We start from the raw sequence: 26441 nt of genomic DNA, 5'->3' as shown, positions 1-26441 counted from the left end.
AAGGTACATAACTTGTGCTGCATATTTCACCACCATCCTGGAAGAAGCCACATTTAAGCTTTTCATTTTCTCTTGAGTAGGAATGCCGATGCGCTTTTAATATTCAGATCTATTTTTCACATGCCATTCATTCTCACAAGGCATTTTCAAAACCATTTCATATCTTCACTTGTGGTTCAAAGTCATGGCAATTTCAAAAACTGTCACTTAGTGTTTTGTCATCATTTTGACTTTTTGCAAGAATCTTTCACTTATTTGACACCAGTCTTGTGTCTTGATAGCACAATGTATTTCACTGCAGAAGAACGTATGATCACAATTGCACAAAGAATATGGCCTAGATTCATAGTAAGAAAGTTAGTGCATGCTCAGATACACTCTGACTGTAGCAACTATGTAGCTTTGCATGTAGGTATATTTTGCTCTCACAAGATAAGCATGCAGTTTATTTAGATATCAGTGTACTCGGATTTGAATAAAGCCTTTCCAAAAGCATGGTAGCCTCAAACGCTGTACAGGTTATCACAGTGGATTTAGACTGACAATTGTGAGAAAAGTGAAAGAATCAAGTTCTTAATTCACATTTCTTTTTTATGTATATAAAGACTAACACATTAACCTTACTCACATGTACAGAGGAAAACATTTTTGAAATAATTTGTAGTCAACTTGTTGACATTTAACATTGACATTGTTAAAATGAATTTTATGATTTCAGCCTAGTTAGAATTTACAGAAGAGTTATTGACAGTATGACAAAATGCCTGCATGTCAAGTGTTTTCCTCTTCGGGCAACCAAGGTCAACTTATGCTTTATCTGTTATGATGGTTCAGAACATGTTGCTGATATATCTAGCCCATATATTGACTTTACTTTGTGTTGATTAAGGATATAAGCTATGATAGTCGAAAACTGATTTGAAACTATTGCTGAGATCCAAATAATGAATTGTATATGTAAATGAAGATGATGTATTGTGTGCAGACAATCATTCAAAACTTGTGATAAAGATATTCAAATGCAAACAACATAACCCTCTGAATATTAATAATTCCAGATGTTGATATGCAGAACTTGTAAAGCAGGAGTTATCTTCTTTGTTGACCTTGGCCTTGCATATTGGGTGATGTGGTGTGATGTTTGTTTCTGCTAACCTCTAACCGTGTCATCTGTGATGATAGTATTGTCCCTTTCTGTTTGTTTGCAGTTCGAGCTGTTAGATTGAGGGACTGGGTACTAGTATTATACGGGACTGATAGTCATCCATGGAAAAAGCAGCATCCGCCTAATCGTAAAGGCAAAGCCATCACATCCACTCAGGCGCCTGCCATTAACCGCAATACCCACATGTGGTCAACCCAGTCTCCTTATAGACATAAATTCCGTCGACCCTCAACTTCAAAACCGAGAATCACCACTACGCGTAAGAAAGGGAACAAACACTTTGATCCCAAATGGGCATACAATGTGTATCCCCACCCTTCAAAAACTACTACCTATGTAACTGGCAAATCAAACTTCCGTCATCAGCCACACACATGTGTGTACGAAACTCTTGCCAAAAAGTCCAACATGTCCGCTCTGCAGTACATCAGGATGGTTCGCCCCAACCTGACGGCAGGCAAGACTTAGTGTTGTGTACCTCTCAATTACCTCTGTGGTTGTGGTAGATGTCCTTGGTTTTGCTGTGTTTTCATTGGATGTTGCTAACACTTGCCCTTGTTTCATTGGCTGAGTCAAATGGTTGCTACACATCCACTGGATGATTTGAATTTTAATTTAGTTTTTGACAGTATTCACTGTCCTGTGATTGGATGATTCCATTGATGTTGCAGTTTGATTGGCTGTCTGATTCAGGCTCCACATCCAGCATGTTCTTCCTTCCTTTGTTGTGATCATTGAAAAAGGCTTCACTTTGCATGATGTTCTCGTCCCGTACTTCAGATGTCATCAGCATGCTCATAAACTATAATCTCCATCAACTCCACTTACTTACTGTTACCCAATGTTCAGCATTAACTGTATTCATCTATTGAATTATATATGTTAAAAGATCTGACAAATCTCTCTAAGGTCAGTAATTTCCATTCTGATATTCATTACTTCTCCAATATTACAAACATGAAAGATCTCTACCATATTCTGACTTTAACTGGTCTCAATTCAAATGAATAGTTTCTTATCTCAGTTGTGGTTAAAGAAGGTATTTTCATCTCTAGTTAATGATGGTAGTGGACTGTTCTAGCTGTTCATCGCTGCATTATTCTGTGTCCAATTAATGTGGTCATTCAGTTCTGGATGCATTGTCATGAAAGTACATTTCTGAAACTGTCCCCATCTTAACAAACCACATATGCTTGCCTTTGTTTGTCATACAGTTTTCATTTTTGATCAGATAACAACTGCTGATGAAACAGTTTATGTATGTTTGATGACTCTACAGTATTGATATATTGTATTGCTTCTAGTCACCTAAGCATATTTTGCATTACATACACCCAGACATGGTCATATCAACTTGGAAAATGATAACATTGTGTTTTTGGTTAATTATACGCCATAAGGGACTATCAAAAATTGAATCACAAAACACTTCAAACTAGGACAAAAAACACCATTAATGTTATACCATAGCTAAACTGACAATATGTACTCTTTTGTAAGATATGAAACATAAAACTGTCTTGCCACTAATTCATATTTTACATTGGTGGATGCTCCTTTTTTAACAAATAATCTGATGTTTGTAACTGGTAGATATTTATCAATGGCACAGTCATGAGATGTGATAGAAAAATATGAATATCAAATACGTTGTAAACAAATATGCTGATGGCGACCATTGGTAAGTATGACATTACGAAGAAATCGTAGATAAACAACAATCTAAAAAAGAAAAAAATTAATGTGAATAAAATACATCTTATTAGGAATTTGTCTTTATGTCTGATCTTGAATATTCATTGTGAAAGACAGAACGTTGATTATTGATAAGCTGTCTATGCACTTTTGACTTGTAACAGTTGGCAAATTTGAGATGGTGTTATGCACTTGCAGAACACTCAAAACAGAAAAATACAAACAAGCCACAAATGAACCCCACTTTCATTCTAGATGATATCATCTGTTGTAAAATCAGGTTGATTTGGAATCTTTGTAAAATATGGCACATAACTCATCAGTCCAAGCACAAAAGAATATCATTATTACAGTTCAATAATATTTTGAACATATTGGAGAAATTTAGCAAATTACACGAATATTCTGGACATGATTCAAGGCCTTACAAAAAAAGATGAAAAAATACACTACATATATTTTTTTCAACCAGTCAAATATAATTATTGGATGGGAGACCCGCTCCAAATATACAGCAAACATTCAGAGGCCCAACAAATTATGTTTTCCTAATACCACTGCCTATGATGCTAAAGCAGTTCGGACAAGAAGTTAAATGTCAAATTTTGCAACAATTGATCTAGCACTGGCCCATCCAGTGATTATTGACTGGTGTATAACTGAGAACATATGGCAGCTTATAAGTTGTATGTCCTTGCTGAGTGTTGTTGGTTGCATGTGTGTTGATGTGTCGCATTGGAGTAGCAGACTGAGGTTTTCATTGATACATGGTGGCATGCACCAATAGCACATATATACTTGTACTCAACTGTCACATAGATAGAAACATATAGTTTGTAAGTAATATGTTGAGTAAAGAACTTCATAAATCATTTCCATGTTTGTAAATTGCCATCTTATTTCATACGTTTTTGGTATATTTAGTGTATTTCATTGGTTTTTTATCACATACAGTATGGTATTCATTTTTCATCATTCACAAAATCTTGTATGTTTTGAACTATTTCATATATGTTAAATATCTTTACATCACTGTCAAAATGAAAAAAAAAATCTTACATAAAAATCAATACAAACAAAACTGTAAATTTAAGGGAAAAAATCTATTATATTATATTATTTGGGTATTGATATTCTGTATGGTACATGTAGAAGAAAATGAACAGTCACCTCAATATTCACATTGCAGATGTACTTCATACATAACACAGCATATGTCAAGTGTGGGAACAGTCATATTTATAGCCAACTGGGGGAAACATTTCAACTTGCCAGGATTTAAATAAATTATCAATCAACAGATTTAAAGATCATTCTTTAAAAAATGAGTTAGATTCTTGGGAACAACCTGGCCAATTCGGAATTGCATGTTTGGCCAGTGCATGACAAAGGCCACCTAACCGATTAACCGTTTCTTTGTCGATGTTATTGCAGTCTCACAGAGCCGCACAGCTTTTGCTTATATCCTATGGTAGATGCCTTTCTCATATTGTAACACTGCAGTTTCATGCAGCAAGGGACTTTTTTCACTTTTCAACTCATGTTACTTTAAGACCATTTTTTGTAAATTTGTTGTTTGCTATGAAAAATTCTATTTGATTTATATGTGCTTTTGCTGTATTTCATTCTGTTTATTTTTCTCTCTCTGAAATTAAAAGTATTTGGCACATTTAAAAAGAATCTTTTTTGAAACTTTTTTTTTCACAAGCACAGTGGTTTGTGATTCAAAAATGATTGTTTTGAAAGCTGTATTTGCCAAAAAATCTTTTCTGTAATACAAATAAAATATTAATAATTATATTTCTTTCTAAATTTGATTTAAAAAATTATTTTGCAATATTTAACATGCATTTTCCCCATTCATTTGTTTCCCCTTTCTGCATGCAACATCCCCTTCCTGATAACACTGCGTGTTGACACAACCCTACTTACAATCTACCAAAACCACGAAATAATGTTCCAAATTGATAAATATATCTGTAAAAATCTCTGTGGCAAGAAGGTAAGTGCAATGGCTGATGGGGATAGCCAGCTTATGTGAGACTGCTTACCAAACGACTGGTAATTAGTTCATGGCTGGTATTGTCATGCATTGGTTAAGATTTTGAAGTTCACTATTTTATTTCTTGATTGTTTTTGTGTAGCTCCTTACGAAGTATATGCATTGTCTTCATTTTTTCCTTGTATTACTGGTGCTAAGAGCAAATTTGTCATTCAATATCTGATGACATGATAAACTCATTTTCAACAATCAGATGTTAATTTAAACTTGAATTGATGAGTAAGATGGGTTTTTTCAATTTAAGACAAATTCAAATTTTGAAATTTTGATGACAATACTCACTGAAGACACTTTGAACATGTTGAAAGATGTGAACAGATTGATATTTGAGAACATTAAGAAAGAGAGCACTGTCTTTGCTATTCATATTGCTATTTGATGGCAATCAATTTATTGAATTAACTGTTTATATTTTTCAGCGGAATTAAAAGAATGGACCATGGTTGTCATGGGAACAGGAGCTCATCCTCTGAAGCAGAATGTGACACCATATCCAAAACACAAGCCACCTTTTACCTGTGCAGGAGTTACCTCCCATGGCATCTGTATAGGTGTGTGTATATTACCTTATCTTGTTCTGGGACTGTTCAGCAGCTTTATTCACATTCCGGGGCTTTCATGACACTTGCCCTTACTCTGAATATCATCATGGTAGATGTACATACAAAGATCACTCTATGGATGGTATGATGATGTAAGGGTGTGTACTGTATAGGTCTGATGGTGTTTTCCCAAGTGTATATTTGTATGTTATGTTACCTCATTTTACTATGTAGGAGAGATTAAACATATACTGCTGTACATTACCTGTTCAGCTTTAAGTGTTTACATTCGTCTTCTTGATATTTCAAGTATTCCCCCAACTGTGTGTGAAATTAATTGCAATTACTGCATGATGTGCATCAGATCTTTTCCTCTGTTAAAGAGATTAAAAGTCAACGCAATGAAATTCTAGGCTTAATTCTTTTTTAAGTAGTACAAACTCTGAATAAATCAATTCCTTCAGTATGTTCAGAAAAGTTGAAATTTATTGTATAAATGCTGCCTTTTAATTTTCTGCTGAGAATGGAAACTGAATTAACATGTAATTTATGTAACGTATTACTATATGCAGTTATCAGTCATAGAGAGGCAGTATATCCTGATATATTGGGGTGTTCGAAATTAAGGGAGGGTACACAAGGTTGGCTCCTATATGGTATTTGAATCTAGGGACCCAAAAAATCCTTACCTTCTGACGTTAAGGCCATGACAAGGACCCCTTGATGCTTAATTTCAAACACTGTATTGGGGTGATCATATCATGAGTACTTTAATCTCACATCATGGTGAGATATTACTGATATTCAGTATGCAGTTTGTTCGGGCATTTGTGTTCCTCTGTTGATGAATACCTGTTTGTTGTTTCGATACTTGTGTTACTATATTATAAGCAAAATATCAAACCCTATTTATCTTTTTCATTCATTCTCCATGTTGAATTGAAAAACAGCCTTGGAGTGCATAGTTTCATGTATGTACACTTGTGAGCTTTTTGAAGACAGCAGGCACAGAATTCCCTTTCCTAGCATTTCACTGTGATGAGTCCAATATATATTAGTTACAAAGAATACTCATATAAGCTTGAACATTTCTTTAAGATGTGCTTGTTTTATACCCTGGTATTGGTACTTCTATCAGGAATTTGGAAGTACATTTGGATCAAGCTATGAGTTTAAATAACAAAACATCCATATGTCTTCCACCTTCATATCCTACAGCTATTAACTAACTTCCATGAAAATAAATGTAGTTGTTCATTATATATTTGCATAACAACTGCAGTCAATTGAAAGACCAACTTGAACTCATTATTCATGTTATTGGGCAATATGTTAACTATAAGCTTCATTAAGTCATGATTGTTGCCAGTAAAATACATTCATCATAATATTGTTGACACGTTTCTCAGTCTGTAGTCATAAAGTGCTAGTAATAGAAATGTGAAAACTAGGAACCTGGTTCACAAGGGGAAATAACTCTAATTGTGTACAGTGGTAAGTGCAAACAGGACAGGTATTTTTCATCCATGTTGACCTTCATATCTACAACTGCTTCTAATATTACTACTACATTGATAGAAGCAGCCTTATTAAAAATTACTCATCTCCAACTGTACTTAAATAAGTGTAGTTAACATGACTACATAAGCTTATTTAGAATGTTGAAGATTATTTGATCAGAGCAAATAATACATATCAAATGAAACAAAAGTATTTATCAAAACTGAATTATTGTGTTTAGCATGACCTTGTGATTAAGATGAATTGAAGACCTACATAAAACAATGAGTGTGGCTGTCATCACTTCTAGGCAATCAGCAGTGTTTGTGATTATTGCAACACTTCTGGCAGGAGTTTAGATGTGATAGCCATTTCATTCCACTTTATTGTCATTATGGCAGTTTTCCCGAATCAGCAGAGGGAAGTGTATCAAAGTTATCATCATATAGACTTGCCAAGTTATTGGAGTAATTGTATGGTTGTCTCTTTATGGAAGCTTTTGGTGTGCGCGTGTGTACATGTGTGTGTCAGGATGGCAGAACCATAGTCAATACACAAGTGAAATGAGCTAACGTTAAAAAATTAAAAATTAAGTCACATTTAATCATTGTATTAAATGTTTTTTTAAATGTGTATGACCTTTATGTACAAGTGTTTTGTTTCATTTATTGTTGCACTCCAAGCTACATTTTCAAACCAACAGTTGACTTAGTATGAAAAAGTTCAATAGGTATTCCTGCACAGAATACAAAAGTTTTCCTGTACCCCTTCCATGCAGTAAAATGTGACAAACAAGGGGATGGGATGACCACAGGGGCTATTGAGTAGGTATGACTGTTGAGTGAAATCTGAAGAGACCAAGTCTCCATTGTGATCTGGTTGAAATAGCCTGTCATTGTCCCCAGATGGTTTTGATAATTGTTCTCAGCTTTGGTACTTGGCAGCGCCATCTCTTATTTGAAAATCCCAAACACTTGTCAATATATGCAAGGATGTCAGAGTGATGGGACCAACTGGAACCTGTTCCTTAGCAAATAATGATTTGAAACTATTTTAGCACGTTGCATGCGTGCCATATTTTAGAAGAGGTCAACGGTTACCATGGCCTGTATGTTTGTGCCATATTTGATACATTTTGTAAAAGAATAGTACCAATAGGCAAGCACAACAATTGTTAAAAACAGATATGCACTTAATTGGACCCTAAAATAAATCATTTTCATACAATATGGCTTGACTAATTTAATTACTTGTACAGATTTGTTGGTAAAATATGCCAGCAAGCAATTTCAGGAAATAACAAAAAGCAAACATACAAATTCCACTGTGGATCCATCCCCTAATCACCTATCAGTGTTAATTTTAATTTACTAAATACTCTTTTTAAAAACATACTTTTCAAAATCATGATCAAAACCCTATTCCTTGACATACTAAATATCAATCTCTAGTAATGTTTTACTTTGTTAGTATTAGGATATGAATAATTTTCTGTTGTCCTCGATCCATAAATAAAAGTTTCAATTGATATATTCAGTTTCAAGGTATCGGTGTGTGAAAACAACTGGTCATACAACAAAGGTCAGTCTTAACATGTGGCAGCATTGTGGTTTGCCTTCTTCAAATGTAAAAACGGCAACACCAGAGAATCCCCAGTCTCGGTTGCATTGGGTGTTAAAGGCATAATAGTGAGGATAATTAAATGACTGGATCTCTGAAAATCAGTAATGACACCAGGTGTTCGTAAAAAGGGTATGCGTGTCCTGCTCTACTGGTATCACCCCCTCTCAACACAATTTCCTTAAAAAATAACGCTTCACAACAACTTAAATTAGTCCATATATGATATGTTAACAGTACTGTTTGTGTTATTTACAGATTAAGGGGAGCTTTATTTTCTATCAACTTTTCAATAATAAAAATAAAAATTAATCAATTTCCTGAACAGTAGACGCCTAGCCAAAAAACTCTTGAAATAACTGAAATTTAATTTATTTCACACAATAATCCTGTTGTCTAAAACTTTTCTGTGGGACATTTCACAGTTATTCTTCTATTCTAAATAGCCAGTATTTATTGAAGGATATTTCTTGAATACTTGTTTCAGCATTACACAATTCTGAGATCATGTCACTGACAGAAAATGTGTATTCACTGAAAAACAAAAATCCATGTATTTTATCAGATATATGTTTTTGTTATATCGACTTGCAACATGTTTGAATTTGTTTCTTGACAAGAGAGCTCTAGAATCTACCAGAGAATGTGCACTCATCCTTGCTTCCTTATCTTTGATATAGGGCAAAGTCCATGTAGCATTTTAGTCTTGTTCATCATCGTGACAGGGGAGAATTAGTCAGGAAGGAGGCAAGTTCTAGTTTTGGCACACCAAGCATCCATGTAAAGACCATTATTTTCTTCATAATTTCCAATAATTAGCACCCACGCTTTCAATCAAAGTTATCATCATACACTTAACTCCAATATTATATTGCTTCTTTGGAATCAAAACAGCACATGCCGACTAATTAATAGTGTAGTTAAATGTAGTTTAGAAGTTGTTCGAAATTCAAGTTGTAGTAAATTATCTTAGTATGTAGGTAATGCATTGATTTCAACAGTAGCTTGTAGATTCTAACTTACCTTAGGAACATCTAGTACTATGAAGTATTGCTCTATTTTCTATTTTCAACAAAAATGTTTAAAATATTTTTTTAATAATTTTGTTTGTTTGTGTATTGTCATATATTTAAGGAGAATCTAAACTCAAGGAACATTAACATAGTGTGTGTCTTGTTTATGGTACATATCTTATGATGATCATGAAAAATCCAATACTGGACAGTAACAGTCAATCATGTATCAAGAACTTGGAATGAAAGGCTTTGATATATTTGATAACAGCAATAATGATGCAACAATGTTAACAATGGTGGATAAGGACCTGTACACATGTATACCCATCCATACACCATGAAGACTATGTCACTAATATGTTCCTTTACACCACTTACCAATGATGCCAATGCTCTTTCTGGGTTATAAACTGTAAGCCTAAATCCACAAATAGTCGGTCAATAACATATCATCCAAATCTGTTTTAGGGCTCTTTTGTCATAACATTTTTTTGATATTTTCAATTCAGGTGACATATATGTGTATATATACTTGATAGTTGACAGATAACTTATTTTGTTGAACATGTTTTGTTATTTATCAAACTGTCTCAGTTTTATGTTACATTTTACACGAAATTGATTTGAACAAAAAGAATCTTGATTTACAAGGTTTTAGGTTATTTCTGTAATGAAACAAAGTATGTAGTTATTTCTTGCAGATATCTTGTGCATGCATATCAATTTTTCATGAATTCAATTTTAAAGTAATATTTGAAAATAAGTAATGCATGCAAAACCCTAGGACTATCTGTCTCCATCTCTAGAGCTATCTGTTTTCATTCTGAGCTTATTTTTACCATGTGAATTTATCTTTGTTGATGATGAGATGTAAATTTATTCATTAAGCTATTACAAGGATACTTTCCTTCATGACTCGATCTTTACTCAATAAATATGTACATAACGTCACCCTGCCTTTTCTTGCTTTCATTTTGCATGTTATGTTGTTTTGCTTATATTTTGATTTACAAAAGAACATTCTGCTTTTTTGATGAGATATTTCATGTTATTACACTGATTTCTGTTTCACGAATCCATTACTCATTTTATTACATACTCATTGATTTGAAATACGATTCACATCATAGAGATGTATTTGGCTAGAAATGACTTTTTTTTAATATAAACTTTTTCATATTAAGTTATGAGCTTTTTCAATTTTGGAAATATCCAAAAGTTGATGAAGCAAAATACAAATTTGCAGTTTCACTTGAATTCAGAAAGGCATTTGCTTGTAAATGATATATTGCTGTCATGATGCTTATTTAAATTGCTTTTTAACATTCAAGTGAAGATGTGCTGTGACTCACTGAGTACATATAGAAGGGAATTACACGCTGTTAACTCAAGTCACTCTGACACTCATATGACATTAAACTCATCGCATTGCATGGGAGGAAAGTGAAACTCCTATCACTGACAAATAGAGACATTCTTTGTTATAATGTAGAATTCCATATTAATTTGTTCTCTTTCAAAAATTAAATGGCCTTGTCTGTTCATATTTAGAAAACACATTGGACAAGTTGCAGTGTTTATCATGATTAAAGTCCTTTACAATTTCAGTAGGAAGTGGTTAAAGCATGGGTCACAGCTTTGAAATTAACCAACACTGCATCTTTTTAAACATTTTCTATTCTTTAGTTGATAAGGGCAAGCTGAAGTTTATATGCTGACAGCTTTCCTTAAAATATGATAAAAACAACAACCTTTCTTATAACTATGCATTTATTATATAAATAAAAGAAAATTCAAAGCATTTACTTAACATGTTTCAGTTCCGATGAAAATTCCAAAAGTGACATCTGTGGTTAAAATATTGGAATGAAATTATCAAATATTATTTGTTATATGACACAATTCTAATCGGACTTAGAGTCACCAGAGGTAAAGTTTTCAGCTTGCGGGATAAAACTAAAGATTGCTTCCCAGTTGGGTTGGGTCCTGGTGAGTTGAGCCTGATTTGTTTCAATTCTCTGCATCAAAATTAACACATTGAATGGAACACTTTCAACTGCCTAACATGCATGAACTGAAAAGAGTCATTTAGTCCAAATACAAGTGTTTAGTGTAAAGCTGTTTAAAGAGATATACATCGTGATGGAATTGAATGCTCTGTATGAAATCTTAATGTTATATCTTGTGCAAATTGTGAAAGGAAATATGAAGTTTGATGTCAACTCTGATGCTGATTATTCTGGAATATTCATTCATGAGTCAGAAGGCTTCTAGCCCAAATCTAGAATGACATACCCAATGCCTTGCCCTGGTAATGAGGTTCAAATTATAATGAACAATGCAGGATAATAAAATTGTTGTTTTTCTATTTTGAACAACTTGAGGAATTTCTTTCATATCTGTTGTAGTGTTTCAATCTTTCTGGAATTCTGTTTCTAGTTATTGAAGGATATGCTCATTTTGACTCTTCCTGACTCATATAACAACATACCACCCCGATGGAATATGTTTATTATTATATGTAATAATGCATTTGTGCTTTGTTCGAGTTTGCTTTGTCCAGATTTTAGAGGCTATTTTTAAAAGCATGTGTGCATGTGTTGTGTTAACTCATTGATTACTTCGCTTATATTTTGTTGCCTAGCAAAACTAACAGCACCTGTGTTCATTCCATTTACAAATAGTAGAAAGTTAAGGCATTGTGACAGTATCAGCATGGAAAGAGTCCTGTACTTTAAGAACGATTAAATGAATTGAAAGTTAGAATACTATCATACAGAGGCATCATTGTACTAAAGCTATATCAAGGTAATACACTCTATAGGGGTTTTCATTCTTTGGTACACATTTTACGACCTTAGATTCATTATCAGTTTTAAGGCTGGGACAGGTACGATGACTAAAATAATTATCATAATTGAGATATTAGTACAAAATTCTTTTCATCTTCATGGAAATATATTGGAATGTCTTCAATACTTCAAAGCAACATTCACTAACATATACAATAAATGGGTATTAGGTTTGTAGAAGAGAATTTATTTTTATCATTCTGGTTACGACAAGCTTTGATGTTAATATCTGTTTGTACATCTTTCCCATCGTCATGTGAGTGAACTTTAATTCTGTATCTGATAATGTGTATGGCTAGGAACAAAATAAGTTTAAAAAAACACATCTTGAAACAGCTGTGGTGATTCGCTCTCTGTGTTCTTACATCTTGTGTTTTTTTTATATCGAAACTGCAGTCATGAATAGATAGTATTTACAAAAGACAAAAAATCAGTTTAATTTCCTTGACTCTAAGATCCCCGTCAAATTGTTCTCCTAAATCTTGTTGTACTATGATGTGGAAAGTTTAACACTAGACCATGAAAATGTAATAATTTTTCATCAACACATTATCTTTTGCCCTAAAGCCAGGGCTCCAAATTATATTCATTAATCCTGGTATGCTTAATGCAAAGGTCACTATGAGGTTATACATATAATCCGAGAATGCTTAATGCAAAGGTCACTGTGAGGTCACTGTGAGGTATATATATATATGTACCTGTATTTATTGCTCTTTGTTTGAAAGTTTGTCAGATTTGTTAGCCCTGTTTTTGCATTCTAAAAATAAAATCCTTTTCTAGTTAGAACCATACATTTTTTTAGGAGCGAGTATGTTTGATTGATGAGTGAGTTCAGGTAGAGATAACCCTAGTAGGTCGAGTGTATGTCAGCATCATGAAATACACACTTTTTTATGTCAATTACTGATGTAGCATGTTGATTATATTTGAAATATTAAATTATGAACTTTGAAACAAGTATTACCAGTTCAGAAAGTTTGTCATGAAAGGATCTGTCTAGATTAGTGTTTGTTCACAAATCCGCTGCACCAGTGGCACGTTTTCAGACACTGAAATGTGTATATATGCTGGTATGAACAGTTTTAAAACTTCTTATTTCATTTCATAACATGTGACTAAGACTTTCAGTTAAAGTACAATCTGGAATGAACTAAGAATTAAAAAAGATGATATTGATAACATATTCTCATTTATGGTTGAGAAGTGAAAAATAATTTTGTGTCCGATCAGACTGTATGGTTTGAAATGAGCATGAAAATTCAAATAAGTGATCATACAAAAACATTTTGCAACAAGTGTATTTCAAAGTATTGATTGTCTTTTCAATGCTTCATACTAGTTTAGACAGAATCCTTTATGCTCTGTTCCTTGTTACTTATATACAAGCAGTATTTTTAAATCTTTCCAATCTCATTAAAATCAAATCTTAGTTCTTGCTACTGCTAAACAAAGATCTGAGGACATCCCATTATGTGTCACGTCAGACCGACCTTACACGAACTTTGACCGACCAATGGAGTGACCAATCAGAAGGCAGCTTTCTCGTGCTTTACGGCACTAATTTCAAATTGGCGACTGCGCTTCGAAACATATTTTGACAAATTCTCGATTACAAATTTAAAACCAGAACAAAAGAACATTCTGGAATGGCTTATAGATGTTCTAGATTGTATGGATTCAGTCGTTAAACCTGTAACTATCGTTCGGAATACCCTGTGTTAAAGTTTTCGAGGTTGCATGATTACAAATCACATTCCGACTGTCACTTTCATAATCTGGTAAGCGATGCTTTGATTGGTCGTTCTGACGTGACTCCTAAGGGGATGTCTCCAGATCTTTGTTTAGTAGAAGCAAGAACTAAGGTCTGGTTTTAATGAGATTGAAATCTTTCATTTATGAATGTTTTCTTTTCTTGATACATTATTAGAGTATAACCTGGCATATTGTGATTTATGAGGGTTCATATTAACATTTACGAGTAGATTCAGTGCAAATTGTGTGTTAAGGATATTTAGGGTGAAATTGATGCCTAAATGGTTCTTTTCAGGCATTGCTCTTCCAGCTAATTACTGTCCATAACACGGATATTCCATTACACTTAACATAATCTGTCAACAACCACATTTTGTGCTATATTCCTGATAACTTTCTACAACCACATTTTGTGCTATATTCCTGATAACTTACTGTTTGTACTTTACTTGAACATCTTATGAAGAAATTATATATAAATCATCAAGAGAGAATAATAAGTCTTGATTAACTGCTGAAACAGATTCCATTGGGTGTAAAAGTCAAATAGCAGTACAAATAGGATCCCTGAAAAACATCTATTATGAACTAATTACAAAACAAATTAGTTCTTCTGAATTGTCTTCTAATGAATTATTATTCTTTATCTGATGAAACTAGCCATATTCTGACTGAAAAGTATGCTGTATGTTTCAGAATGCAAGCCTGGCTACTTCAAGATGTCTGACACCTGTGTAGCTCACTGCCCCCAGCATTACTTCGGCAGTGTTGAGGCTGTGCACCTGGCCCCCTTACTGCCCAACTCCACCAAACCCTTACTGCGCACACAGGGGCTGTGCAAGCCCTGTCATGATTCGTGTCTCACCTGCAAGGGGGCACTCCCGGATGACTGTTACCAGTGTAATAATGGTTTCGAGAGGAAAAATGATTTATGTGAAAAGAAAATGATATGGGACTTCTTGGACCCTGATGTCATGAAACATTTAGCCTGGGCAATAATGCTATGTATAGGAGGTATTTTATTGTTTTCTGTCGTCTTTGGAATCCTGCAGGCGCGTGACCAAAGCAAATTGTGCTGGCGGGTAAAACGATATTACGTCCCTGACTTTTCCAAAGGGAGATACAATGGTGTGTCTTCGGACTTCACTGGCGAGGATGCAGAGGCAGGGGCATATTATTCTCGAACTGCTCGTGTTATTCAGCTGCCAAAAGCTTGATAATATTTGTATATCTAACTAATAACCAAAAGTTTTGTGTGAATGCCAGCAATCATATTCATATTTGGAGATACTTTTCAAGCTGCTCAGCCTCAACATCTGTGCTGTGCCATGTCTATATTGATATATATGGATGGGATGTGTTTTGGGACATCCATACTTATGCAGTGATCCCTCATGTCTGTGTTTGATTGCATTACGATTTATGATGATATAGTGTAGAGGGCAATACTGGGGTGTGTGACTACTGTAGTGGAACCTCGTTAGTCCAGGAACAACAAATACTGGATGATTACCAATCTTTTTCTTGTATTCCATTTTAATGTTGGAATCGATGACATCATGTTGATAGTGCTGGAAATTGAAATGTTGGATTAACGAGGTGCTACAGTATGTGAACTAAGATCAAAACTATTTTTTCATTTTCTTTCATTCTTTATGAGTATTTATTCAGGAAATGGAAATATTATCATGATTATGCCCTTTTTTGTTACTCAAGAATATACAGAATATTATTTCTCATATTTGTTATCCTTATTTTTTTCCATACTGGAATGTGAAAACTTGATTTGTTTATTATATAAACAGCTGTTTTACACCAAACATAACCATTTTGTATACATACATGCACACATACAGCACACATTTACTATTATTATATATCATTAAACACAGACATGATTGCATCAGAACCACCTCACAAATTCCATGTCAAACAGAAAGATCTTCATGCAACTGTTATTTCGTCATGAATTGATTTGAAATTTCTCAAGGGAGTGACAGCATTGCAGGGATCAGAACTGGACTAGAAAATCCACCTTTGTGATACTGAGGTTATAGCACAGTCTCTGGTATGCTATATTTAGATCAGATCACAATGATTATTAAATCACAGTGATTAGATGTAGCAATCTAAGTGGAATCGCCTTCATAACCAGTTAATGTGTTAGTTAAGAGATCTGCTTTAACATATTAACCTAGACAATCACCAGTTATAGTCTATGTCCCAGAGCACTGAGACATGTGGCCTTTGTATCACAAAGTTGCTTCCATTATGAAATTGAAGCGGTATTATAGAACTAAGAAACCATTTGGAAAGGATTCTAAAAATTGAACTATGCATGAAATTATGAAATTTGAAGCTCTTCCATATTGGATCAACATTTCATGTTTTAGCTTCAAGATGTGACATCAACTCTTCTTATTCCTCCCATTGTTTATAGCTCAACCAGATTTTCATAATCTTTAATAATTGTTCAATGAAATCAGTTTTGATAAACTTCAATGAAATTGATATTATCTTCTACTAATAGTTTAATTAATATTTAATCTATGAACCATCTAGAAAAAGGATTATGACTGATATGAGAACTGAGTTCATATTGTGTACAACTCCCTGCATCTATCCAGTATTCACAAGCCAAATATTCCTTGGTCAGTCAAGATGAGAACAGATCTCTCTTTATACATTTTACATGCATTATGCATGATTTTAGGACAGAAATGTTTTCTTTAATATCCACTGTTAATTATTGAAATATAACCAGCCAACAAACTGGTTTTATGATGTAGTAATTGTTTACCCTTTAAATATAGGAATCTGTCTGAAATGGTATTATGAGATCAGTTTCCTAAACCATTTTTAACACAAGGTTGTGTAGGAACCGATAAGAAATATATACATGTACAAATGTCTTAATTTGTGACTTTCATCACAACTTGTTATTCATGGAAATAATGGCATGGAAAATAACAGAATCCCTCAACATCTGCCATAAAGATTGTATATAAGAGTGAAGATGCAATTTCTTCCATCTTAAGTGCCAAATATTATCAAAATCATGTACAATGTATATTTAGAAGATCTTTGTTCTCGAACAGCATACTGTCATGCCATTCAGGTGTCGCCAAGAGGTGTCAATACACTTGCATTGAATCTTCCCCTCATGTGTGGACTTCATTCAATGGGCCTTACTTTGTATATCATGTCATTGTTTATATACCCATCATGTATGTAGTGTGTTGCTGATTGTATCCTAGCCTGTATTGTAATGGATCCAATTCACCATCTCTTTTCTACTTTTTTAGTTGATGTTTATTTTGAAACTTACAAAAGTGTTAGCTGTTATGATTTCCATATTAATTGTAATGTCTTGCCTCGTGTTATTCACTGTTGTAGATAACATCTCATATGTATTTTGTAGTTCTCCATGTGCTCTGTTAATGTCACAGTGTTAATTTATTATGACTTGTGTTCTGGTTGGTTCTCAGTTTTTAGGTTTACAACTGTCACTTAAATCTCAGAAAGCATTTTCCTGTTTTTAGGGACAATGTGAAGAAAGAGAATATTTCAGTAATGATAAAAGTTGTGACAGTTTGATGATGATATAGAATATATACCTATGGAGATACTTTAACATCTATATCAAGAAAGTCTGTTAAGCTACTGAAGATAGGTGATTTCATAAGTGATAGTAGCTTTTCACATGGTTTCTTCTGTCATGATGTATTCCATGAAAACAAAAGTTTTGAAAATGCTGTCTTCAAACTGAAAATACCAACGTTTTGCCATGACAGAATAAATGTTTTATATTGTAGTGAGATCGGTACGTATAACAGACTCTTGCAAAATCACATAAGTTGAATGTGTAATTTCCCCCAACTTATGTGCTCTCACATTTTGTGAAAAGTTAAAAAACATTAAACTAAACATATATACAAAGTATATTTCATAACATTATTGTACCATACGGGTACATGTAGTAGGTATTATGTTTGACATAAATAATACTCTAAGTTAGAATAGAAATAATAGCCTCATACCTCAGAAGAACTGCTGATGTTGACTAGTCGGCCACAGCAACTTAGTTACACGTATGTGCATACTACTTCTACTGACACATTCTTACATACAGATGAGGCTAGACACTTTTAAGTGCCCTTTAAAAACTATTGGTCACTACAACAAATGTTCAGATAAAAACTCATTTCATTTTGTATTATGAAAAATTGAATAAAAAAAATGTTAATTAATTTGTTGTGGCCTAGATTAGTTCAGTTTTGTGTTTTATGTCATCAGTATTGTTGTTATACTTCATAGTCATTTGTTATACCTCATATTATAATCTGTTTGCTAGTAGTAGGAATAATATATCTTCATACATAAATTTCATTTATCCTCTTTGTTACAATTTTGTTTTCATTTTTTAGATACATCTTTCATGTAAGCGTAATCAGTTTCAGAAAGCTATAACAACTGGGCATGTCACATAAGGCAATATGTACACCAAACATGCTTTAATGTTGATCCAAGTGAAAATTACACAGCATTCAATGCATTCAGTAAACTTAATCTTTTATTGACATAAAAGAGGACTTTGGCTTCAAATGCATGTGCCTTTAGAATCGGCTACCTATACTCAACCTGTCGGAAACTGTCACTGTGATTTGACATGTTTTACACAGACACAAATTGCTTTAAGTAGTTAATGTTAAACACAATTAAGATTATGGTGGTTCTTACAAAAATAGCTTTGTGTATCTGTACTTCTCATTTGTATAATGGCAATATTAAAATGGATAAATACTTATAGACATTCAATGAATTTAAATTATAATAAGAAGGTATAACTGGTTTGTAGTATTTGACATATTTTTAATTATTGGTTTCAAATCACTTATGAAAAGGAAGTATTGTTTTTATATTGTGATGGCAGCTACAATTGTTTGCAACAATATATCAGTCATTTTTGCCGATTTGGTTTAACTGATGAATTTAATAACTCAATAATATTTTAACTTTCCACTAAAATCAAACGGAAAGATCCTCCAGACAGACATGGGATATCATGCCCTTTTTTTAAGTTGGTTAATATGTATAAAATTGAAAAGCATTCTTGTTCTAAAATGCATGATTGGAAATGTGTAAAACAAGCTCATTTTCCAAAGAATCTCTGATTGAGCTGTACCAGATCAGGGACAAATTATAATGTCTCTCAAAGACATTATACATGTTATGTCAATGAACATTATCTTAATTATTATCATATAGTTAATTGACAGTTGATTTTAGAATTCAAACGAAACTAAGATTAATCACTTAAAGGTCTTCACACATAACAGTTTTATGACATAACAGTTTATTATCTGGTTCATACTAATATAACCATCAATTAAGTGTATACTCTGTACCTAGATGTTGATGCCATTTCATATTTGATTTTCCCAATAATTTTCATATACACCCTGAAAACAATTCTGTACCAGTCTGTTTGATCTAAGGCAAGGATTGATTGATCGTGGAAGTAATATACAAATTATTTTCTTTAGAAAATGAATACTTTATAACTTTATTTCTTGAACAGCTTGTTTTCATGTGTAAGAAAACTTTCTGTTTTATGCCATGCCACTAATTATGTCAAATTAACATCCAATAGGAATAAATCTCAAATGACTATTCTTCAAATAGTCTGGACAAAATAACAAGCATCAGACTTATCTGACCTGCAATTATGTGAATCTAGCACAGTCAAACTTATTTTATTCCAAAATTGCAACTGTATTTTTAAGCTGTATGTACTTTGCAACATGTAATCATATAGAATGTTTTATATGTATCATTAGACATTATCATTTCATCATGAGAGAATGGTTTTGATATCTCAGGAACCCAGAATATAGTATTCCTTTTAGTTCTTGCATATCTTCGAGTTGCACTTTGTTCACAACTGTAATCTATGATTTATAAATGCACCATGAAATATTGAACATTCAGTAATTTGGAAATATTTAATTACTTTGGGTGGTTGACCCTAATTGCAAGATAATTAGGCACACTAGAGATGTACAATGTATATCCTAATTTGAGATACATAAAAATCTTTCACATTACGTACAGCACCAGGGAAATATGATGTGAGTTGAGTACATATCTCAGACTGATTTCATAACATATCAAGAATGCAATAATCTTAGCTTACAGATGTTATTCTTGAACTCTAAGTACCACTATCTATAGAACAAGACTAATTGTTATCCAATAATGGTTTATACAAGCTACTGGCAAAAGGGCATGTTACAAAACTCAGGTACACGTTGATAATGCTATGTGAACAGCCTCTGCAACAAAAGATATCTTACTAAATTTATTCTTAAGGAGCGTGCATCATTTACCCCTAAAATTGATGTTGACATTATCAATTGATATTTGTTTGCTTTTAAGTTATATTGTAATAGTAACCAAAGAGACATAAGTATGGCCAAAGCTACAAAATCCATAACTGACAAGCTATGTGGCAATAATTGAAACACTCTAAGGGTAACCTAGTAAGGTGTGATTGCAGTAATATTTTATTGATAATTTGAAACATCATTATTTCTTACCTATTTTAAAACTTTATTATATTTTGTCTGATTGATGGTCTCTTCCATCCTAAATATATGGCTTATATCTAAATGATTCAAGTGTATTTAAGTAAGTCTCCAATGTCATATATATTTGCAGTTTTAATCATTATGCTAGTATCCATAAAATATCATATTTAAAATATTTGGTGACTGATGCTATTAACATTGCAAAATAATACACCTAAAACAGTGTTTTGTGTAAATGTTGAGGTACCAAACATTCTGTTGGATCACTCCACACATGCTATATAAGTAAACACATGCCTTGCTTATTAACAAAATTACATTAAATTGTCAATAAATGATATCAGTAATATGAAGAAGTGATGTCTTGTTTGCTATTTAAACTTTAGATATTTGTATTACAACCAAAAAGCTAACACTCTTAAAGGCTTTTTAACTTTTGATTTATTAGGATGTGGTTACATACAATTAACTTGCCTTTGCATGTGTTTGCAATGAGTTCAACCAGTGAGGCAGGTTAAGCCCACCTATTTGCAAACACCTGGTATCATTACTATTTGATAGTGATTCATAAACACACATGTGATATAGTCTGAATCATACAATGGACTTGGCAGAGATTTCTTATGAATATGGAAAGGGTTTTGTTTCTTTTATTTACATAATGATTTATAAATTGCACTTAGTATCAAATTTAGAAACAACAGAATCATAATGATGTGAGAGTGTCCAGAAGTATTCCATAAAGGAAGATACGTACCAAGCTGCAGATAAAGCATACATTTTACATACTGGCACTGTATGTTTAAAATTAATCACCAATTACTGGAGTTCTAGTTATTTTACAGTTAATTACGGATAATGGTTTGATATTTTTCATAGCTCAATTAAACATGATATGCGCACACAAAAATTGGCTGCACTTTAGAAAATCAACTAAATAATTACTTAGCAGTTTTGTATTAAGCATACATAGTTGTACTAATTAATACATGTATTTCAAAGTATTAACTTTTGTTACATGCTTGATCAGTGATATTGTCACTACTTTTCCCTGCATTATTCTGAACATACATTTTGTAAATAATAGTCATTTATTTCATATTCTCTATTCATCCAGGTTTGTTTTAATTTAACAGAGTGAACTGACATTTTGTATCAGTGTAGACACTCATTTTGCTATCATAGAATGTTTTTATGTCTCTTTTCCTATTGAAAGATACCAGAAGGTGAAGGTATTTTCTTTTAGTTAAATAGATATTAAAAGTTGTTACATACTAACGTCATTTAAACATGTTCCTTGTTTTATGTCACAAACCATGTAAAGCCATTTGCAACAGTTATGTTATACTGACAATAGGAATTTCAAGGCTGAAGCATAAACCGGTTCAAAACAAGTAATAACTGTAGACTTTATTGATTGCAAATGTGTCAAGGACAACTTCAGCAACATTCTGGCACAGTTGATAGAACATTTACCATGCATGTGTCAAGGATATGCTATTAAGTACAGTGCAACGTCAGTGTAATGTTAATAGTTGTCATCACCTTTACCCATTTCTAGAATTGCAATCAAATAAATTGTTAACTGTTTGGTAAATAAATCCACAGGACACATGAAATCATTATGATAAAAAAATTGTTATCATTAGAATTATGTTTAGGAATTGATGATTATTTTAATTATTATTTATGTCTTCACATTTAATACCCCTACATTGTTTCTTGAGAGAGATTACAATTTGTATGTATCATCAGATGGCTGTTGATTACATTTCAACTTAATTTCAACATGGATGCTTGAACAGAACAAAGAAGGCTTCACCATCAAATTGCCCATACAGTTGTCTTATGTCAAAGTGCTAACTTAATTCAATTGTTCATACTCATGCCATGTTTATATATTTAGTTTATATGTAAATGATAATATTTCATTTTTGGAAAAGGGAGAATTGTAAATAATTCAACAAGAAGTTCTGTACAGTTAACTCATGCGATTTGTAATCGTGAATGATTTGATTGCCTTCAGCTTTGACACTAGTTTTGCTGCTTGTATGGACCTGATGCAAGTGTAGTGTACATCTGTTTGTCAGTCTGTCAGTCTGTCTGTCTGTGTGTTTTGAAAGGGCTGGATGTGATGTATACCTGTCTTGTATTTCATCATCCAATCATATGAGGCTAAGTATAGATATTGGTTTCATTATTGTACCACATGAACTGTATGGGAATAAACTAAATCATTGTGACAAGCCCTCTCTTGTGTTTTCCTTTTAAAACTTGTTTATTTCGTACATAACAAAAGTTATTTGGGCATGACCTTGAGAATGACCTTAATCAAAGGTGCTCTACTGAACAAAGCAAATGAGTGGAATCCTGCCATCAGAAATATATCAACCTATTTCAGCTGTAGATCCCAGGTTTTGATAAAGTTGAGTTGAGGGGGGTAGGGTGGACATAATGCACAAGTCACAAAGTGACTTGGCCGAAGGCACAGTTAACGTGTCTGATAAAAATGGTGCTTCACTCCTCTGGACCTGCCAATGTATTTGGATGGAAATGCTGAACATGCTGAAAGCCCTAATTGTCAAAACCTACAAGATTCTTCAGTTAATATTAAGGTGGCATGGTAGTATTTGTTTCACTGACACATTCCCTCCTTGATAATCACATTTGGAGCTCAATGACATGAACAAGAAATTAATTTGAATAAATTTTATGATTATTGATATACACATGTGTTCAAAGATTGAACCCACACCTGGCAAATAATTGAAAAAACAATATCTCCGCCCTTGTTTCAGTAAGTTCAGCAAAGTTTTACATCTGTGCAAATTTCCTGTATTGTCCATAAATAAACCTTCCTGAATTTGATCTCATTATTTTTTCAACATGTTTTTAAAAAACAGTTACATCTATGATCTAGATCGCAAGGTCAATATGTGTGCAAAGATTCATTTGGATATTAGCTCCAACATGCTACATTTTGAATTTTGATCTAAAAATGAAACCGCACGATAGAGAATTTGTTTCTGCCAACTTTGTTGTGGTGGACATTATAACACATTATAGCCAGGGATAGACACAATCACAAGACGGACTAATTTGTTTCTCCCAAAACAAGTTATTTTCCGTAACTTACTAGTTGGATATGACCAATGGTCTCTACCCCTGATTATACCTATTTATTTCATATACATATTACATACTGACATGGTTAGTTTTTTGGTGTTAGTATCATCTGGAAAGAATTTTGCTTAAAAAGACTTCATTTGTTTAATCACCATATGAATTTGTGATACATATGTTTTACAGGCCATTGTTCCTCATATATTATACTACAGGTCAGCATCTAAAAAGACACAAAGTTTCCCACCTAAAAAAAACACCATAATATAATATAAAGAAAACAAACTATCAACTGTACACCATGTATTTTACATGAACATGCATTTACAGTTTCAACAAATAATAAAGTGACATTTAAATACATGTGGAACATTTCACCATTCTCATCAGATCATGACATATTGACATTCTCACAAGATCAAGATGTGACATCCTCGCCCAACATTCATCAAATTAACAAATTGTACATTTCTACATTCATTGCATCATGTACACAAGGTCAAGGATTTATCCAAACTAAGTGCCTTTGGCAGGCAATTTGTGAAAAGAATTGCTCCAATTGGTCAGTGACATACAAGTCAGCTGTACAAAGATATAACATTAGCTATGACTATGTAACAAATATTTAGTGACATTTGCTGCAGACTTCAGGCTGAATATAAGCCTCAAGCAGGCCAAGATAACTCCCTGAGATCAATAAATCTTCAGAATCTTCAGTTGAAGTGATCATCACGGACATGTCATGGGCAGTTTTGAATGTGTTTGGATGACTTCTCCCTGGCTTTGGGGATAAGTGGTCAATGTTTAATTGACTTTTTTTCATATCCAATGGGCACTTAACTTACAAATAGCATTCTCACTTAACAGGTATCCCCGTGGATAGTCTTTGTGGCATTGTCTAGTGATCCTGCGAGTTATGCCATCCCCAGAAAATTCACAGAATTACAGTTTCCTTGTTGTATAAAGTATTTTTTTAAATCATAGAATTACAGTTTCAATTTTCTGAAATTATGAATATCAGTCGTGATTTATTTTAATATGGTAAACATGATGGCACTCCCTGTGGCCATATTGTAAAGAAATATAAAACAAGAAAACTTTCAACACGAGCGCAAATGCTTTATTAATCCAATAAAATTTACATACAAAATAATTTCCTAAAATGTTTAATCGACAAAGGCATGTTTAAAACAATATGAATTCCCTGTATTAATATCTCTGACACCATGTTTTAACTACAATGCGATTACTTACATACATACTGAATTTTATTAACAATGTTCTTCACAGTATTAAAATTTTAGTGAACTGAGTCAGCCGTGATTACAAAATTTCTGGCAACCAGGGTTGACTAGATTCAGCTTGAGTAAACCAGTGTTAATCAAGGAAAACTTAAGGCAGTATCCAAAATATACGCATAAACTGATACCTTAGCTTTAATGATGGCTGCCAGGAGACAGAGAAACACAACATCCACGTTCAACAACACACAATTATCAGGTTTGGGGTTCGATCCCCGGCCTCATCATACCAAAAGACCTTAAAAGATGGTACTTGTTGTTACCCTGTCTGGCGCTCGGCATTAAGGGGCTAAAACAAGGACTGGTCGGCTCAGAGTCAGTATACTGTGTCTGAGTGGTGTATTCATGTTAAACTGCAGCATGGTATCTCAGTGAGCTAGCACTATAAATCGGCATCAGTCCGGACTAGTACAAGCAGCCACACAAACACACACACATGTACATGCACGTTGCTATATAAGTGCAATAATCTTGGATGCGACGTTAAACCCAATTTCACCTCACCTCACCTGGGTCATCCGGAAATTTCAAATCGAATGCAAGCACTGTCTCCTCATTATTGCGGTAAATTTTCTTACAAATGTCATGCATTTCAGGGTTTATATAAAATATAACAACATATTGGTAATTTTAATGTTGTCTTTGATAGGCACATGGAAGTTGGGAGAACATGAAAACATGACACTTTTTATGGCACTTTCTATTATTCTTAGTCACCACATCTCAGAGATACTTCTTGCTCCTTCATCAGGTGAAAGCTTAGTAAGTGCCTAGAGTCAATACATGTGTGTGTGTGTGTGTGTGTGTGTGTGTGTGTGTCATGAATGATATGTTTGTAAACAGTCAGTAAACACAACACAAAGAAATGTTTAAAAGTAAAAAATAGAACTGCTTGTACTTTCTGTTCAATTGCCCTTCAGCCCAATATTCAATTACCCATCTAAAGTCCCGTGCGATGTGGAACCACTTCATTCCAGGATTCAAGGGATAAGGGTAGAGTTGGTAGTGCTTAACCTAAAAGTACCATAACCAGAACACAACTAACCAGAAGGGTAGTTATTCCTGGAGATTTAGATCTACATACATATACATACACATATATAATTTATGTGCCAGTTGGGGCGCGTATACATACCAGCTGGGGCACCTTGGCTGAAGCTGAGGTATGTTCACTGACAGTGAATGTGCGACACCCAAACACGACATTTACCTTGTTGAGA

At 33.4% G+C, this 26441-nt stretch overlaps 1 protein-coding gene across 2 annotated transcripts in view; it reads left to right on the top strand.

The window, feature by feature from the left end:
• Window positions 1-23035, top strand: part of LOC139476196 (furin-like protease kpc-1) — a 222526-nt gene extending 199491 nt beyond the window's left edge. Inside the window, exons 13-15 of one of the 2 annotated variants that reach the window (XM_071259392.1) lie at window positions 1209-1424; window positions 5342-5473; window positions 14904-23035. In XM_071259392.1, the coding sequence (XP_071115493.1) occupies window positions 1209-1424; window positions 5342-5473; window positions 14904-15424 (869 nt within the window). In that variant the 3' untranslated portion in view covers window positions 15425-23035. The remainder of the gene's footprint in view (window positions 1-1208; window positions 1425-5341; window positions 5474-14903) is intronic. The other variant, XM_071259401.1, reaches the window with a different exon arrangement.
• Window positions 23036-26441: the final 3406 nt, after the last annotated feature.

This window comes from Haliotis cracherodii, unplaced genomic scaffold (assembly GCF_022045235.1).
Source record: "Haliotis cracherodii isolate W230 unplaced genomic scaffold, xgHalCrac1.p SCAF_1, whole genome shotgun sequence".
Lineage (NCBI taxonomy): Eukaryota > Metazoa > Mollusca > Gastropoda > Lepetellida > Haliotidae > Haliotis > Haliotis cracherodii.
This window is presented reverse-complemented; position numbering and strand designations above follow the sequence as displayed.